This window comes from Silene latifolia, chromosome 10 (assembly GCF_048544455.1).
Source record: "Silene latifolia isolate original U9 population chromosome 10, ASM4854445v1, whole genome shotgun sequence".
In the NCBI taxonomy this organism is placed as follows: Eukaryota; Viridiplantae; Streptophyta; class Magnoliopsida; order Caryophyllales; family Caryophyllaceae; genus Silene; species Silene latifolia.
This window is the reverse complement of record NC_133535.1, coordinates 12043621-12045994: the sequence shown is the minus strand read 5'-3', so window position 1 is coordinate 12045994 and position 2374 is coordinate 12043621. Positions and strand designations below refer to the sequence as shown.

Below are 2374 nucleotides of genomic sequence, written 5' to 3'. Positions count from 1 at the left end.
TTGTTGCCTTATTTTCATGATTTGTACTACCAGTAGTAAACTTTGAAAAATACTCCGTAATAGACTAATTGTACGTACTCCGTAGTTTATTAAATTATGAAAAAGACGTAAGAAAAAGTGTAGGACATTAGCCAAGGAATTAGCAACACGTCTCTTATAGCTACTATTGTCCAAAGCTACGTACTAAATAACGAAGGAAGTAATTAATTGATTCGGCATTCGCATTTCACACTACCAATCGAGCGAGACCACATGCATGGTAACAATTTAGGGGTGTTTGGTTGGAGCTTTTGGAATGGATTCGGGCCATTCCAATGTTTGGTTGGAGCATTTTGGAATGGAGTTAGATACCTGATGGATTCTAACTCCATTCCAACCCCTTGGAATCCCATACCCATCCCTCTCCCCGAGTTTCCAACTCCATTCCACCCAACACATTATTATTCCCATACCCGGATTAAACCAAACAAGTTTAAACATGTATGGGGTTCTAACTCCATATCTCCTTGGAGTTAGAATCCATTTCATTCCATACCGAATGATTGAACCAAACGCCCCCTTAATATATCAACTACCAACAAATAACTCACCCCCCACCTTAATTAATTTCACTAATCACAATTTTGAATTTCATTCCCAAAATTAATTAAAACCTATCAAACTTAGCCTATAAATAGAGCATGCACCAAACCTTCTAAACCATCAACCATCCTCCCTTAAAAACAAATATAACAAATTAAAACCCTTCTTCACAATATCAAATATAATGGCTAGCTCTGGTTTAACCAAATTTGTTTGTGCCTTGTTCTTGTGCATGGTGTTGGCTGCACCATACACTGAGGCCACTATCACTTGTGGCACGGTGAGCTCCTCACTTTCATCATGCCTCAGTTATTTAACCGGAAAGGGACCGTCAACTAGTGCTTGTTGTAGTGGCATTAGCCACCTCAATAGCATTGCTACTACCACCACGGACCGTCAAGCTGCATGCAATTGCCTTAAGTCATTAGCCTCTGGAATCACCGGTCTCAACTATAACAATGCAGCTTCCCTCCCTGGCCAGTGTGGTGTTAACATTCCTTACAAGATTAGCCCTACCACTAACTGTGCTCAGTATGACTCTATTTTATTTATTCTTCTTCTCTTATTATATGTTTTCTTATCATCCCTTCAAACGCATGCACTCCATTATTTTTAATTATATGTCTTTGTTGACATAGTTATAAACCGGTTCCGTTAATATATACTCTCTCCATGCCATTTATTTGTTTACTTTTTATTAAAATTTCTCTCACAACGAATAAAAAAAAGTAAACAAACTATTAGAATGGAGGGAGTAGTAAAAATATGGAAAATTTATGTCAATTTACAAGATATCTAACTTTGCTATAAAAATATTTCATACGTTATAATTTTAGTAACGAAAATAATATAAATGAAAAAAAAATGTGGCTGAAGTGTGACCACCTAATAAGAGTCTAAATAAAATCAAATGAACGAGAAGAGAGTATTGTTTGTTTAATAAATTAACGAGTAAAATAATAATATATTTGTATTTTAAATTGTTTTGTGAAATCAAAATCAATTACGCAGTATATTACAATGATGCATGTTATTTACACGTTACTCCGTATATATTTTTTGCAGGGTGCAGTAAACGGCTTAGAAGATGAGTTTACTGGGGGGACGGAACTCAGAAGCACTAGTATTATGTAGCTTGCTTGTCATAAGTACGGCTTTCTACGTTATTATGTGTAATAAAATTATCTGATGCATGATGTATCCTATTTCATAGTCCACAAATTTCCATGTATCTGTGTACTTTCGGAATTCGGATATAAATTAATGGTATTTCGTATTATATTATTATATCCTTCTTTTTAGCTATGACTTTTAATTCTTTTGTTATTATAATAATCAATACATATATATAAAGCAGAAACTTTTCAGGCGATATTAGAGAGTCCAACTTTTTCAGAATTCCTAACAAGACTAGATTTCGAAACACATTTAATAAAATTATCCTAATAAAAGTAGAATTTTTTAATATTTTAATAAAGTTATCCTAATATAAGTAGATTATTAAATTTACTTTAATAATAAGATTATTCTAATATAAATAGATAATACTCAAAATACACAATGTAACCAATTATATGATATATTAATTATAATACACATTATTCATATATAATATCGAGTTAATTATATTTTACTTCCTTTCGAAATTCACATTTTTAAAATTACCGTACTCCCTTTTGAATTTTTTTGCTAAAATTACTCCAAAATTGCATTTTTTCCTAAAATTCATTTAAAATTCCAATTTAAGTGAACTATTTCGTCTGTTTTTGAACTTATTCCAATTGTGCCTTAG

General features: G+C 32.3%; 1 protein-coding gene across 1 annotated transcript; it reads left to right on the top strand.

Annotated features, from left to right (window-relative positions):
- The first annotated feature begins 766 nt into the window (after positions 1-766).
- Positions 767-1657, top strand: LOC141607109 (non-specific lipid-transfer protein 1-like). The gene is made up of 2 exons (XM_074426466.1): positions 767-1113; positions 1648-1657. The coding sequence occupies exons 1-2, from the start codon at positions 767-769 to the stop codon at positions 1655-1657; spliced, it is 357 nt and encodes a 118-aa protein (XP_074282567.1).
- Positions 1658-2374: the final 717 nt, after the last annotated feature.

What these genes read in the sequence shown, in the direction of transcription:
- LOC141607109 (XM_074426466.1), top strand. Translation starts at nt 767, where the DNA reads ATGGCTAGCTCTGGTTTAACCAAATTTGTTTGTGCCTTGTTCTTGTGC.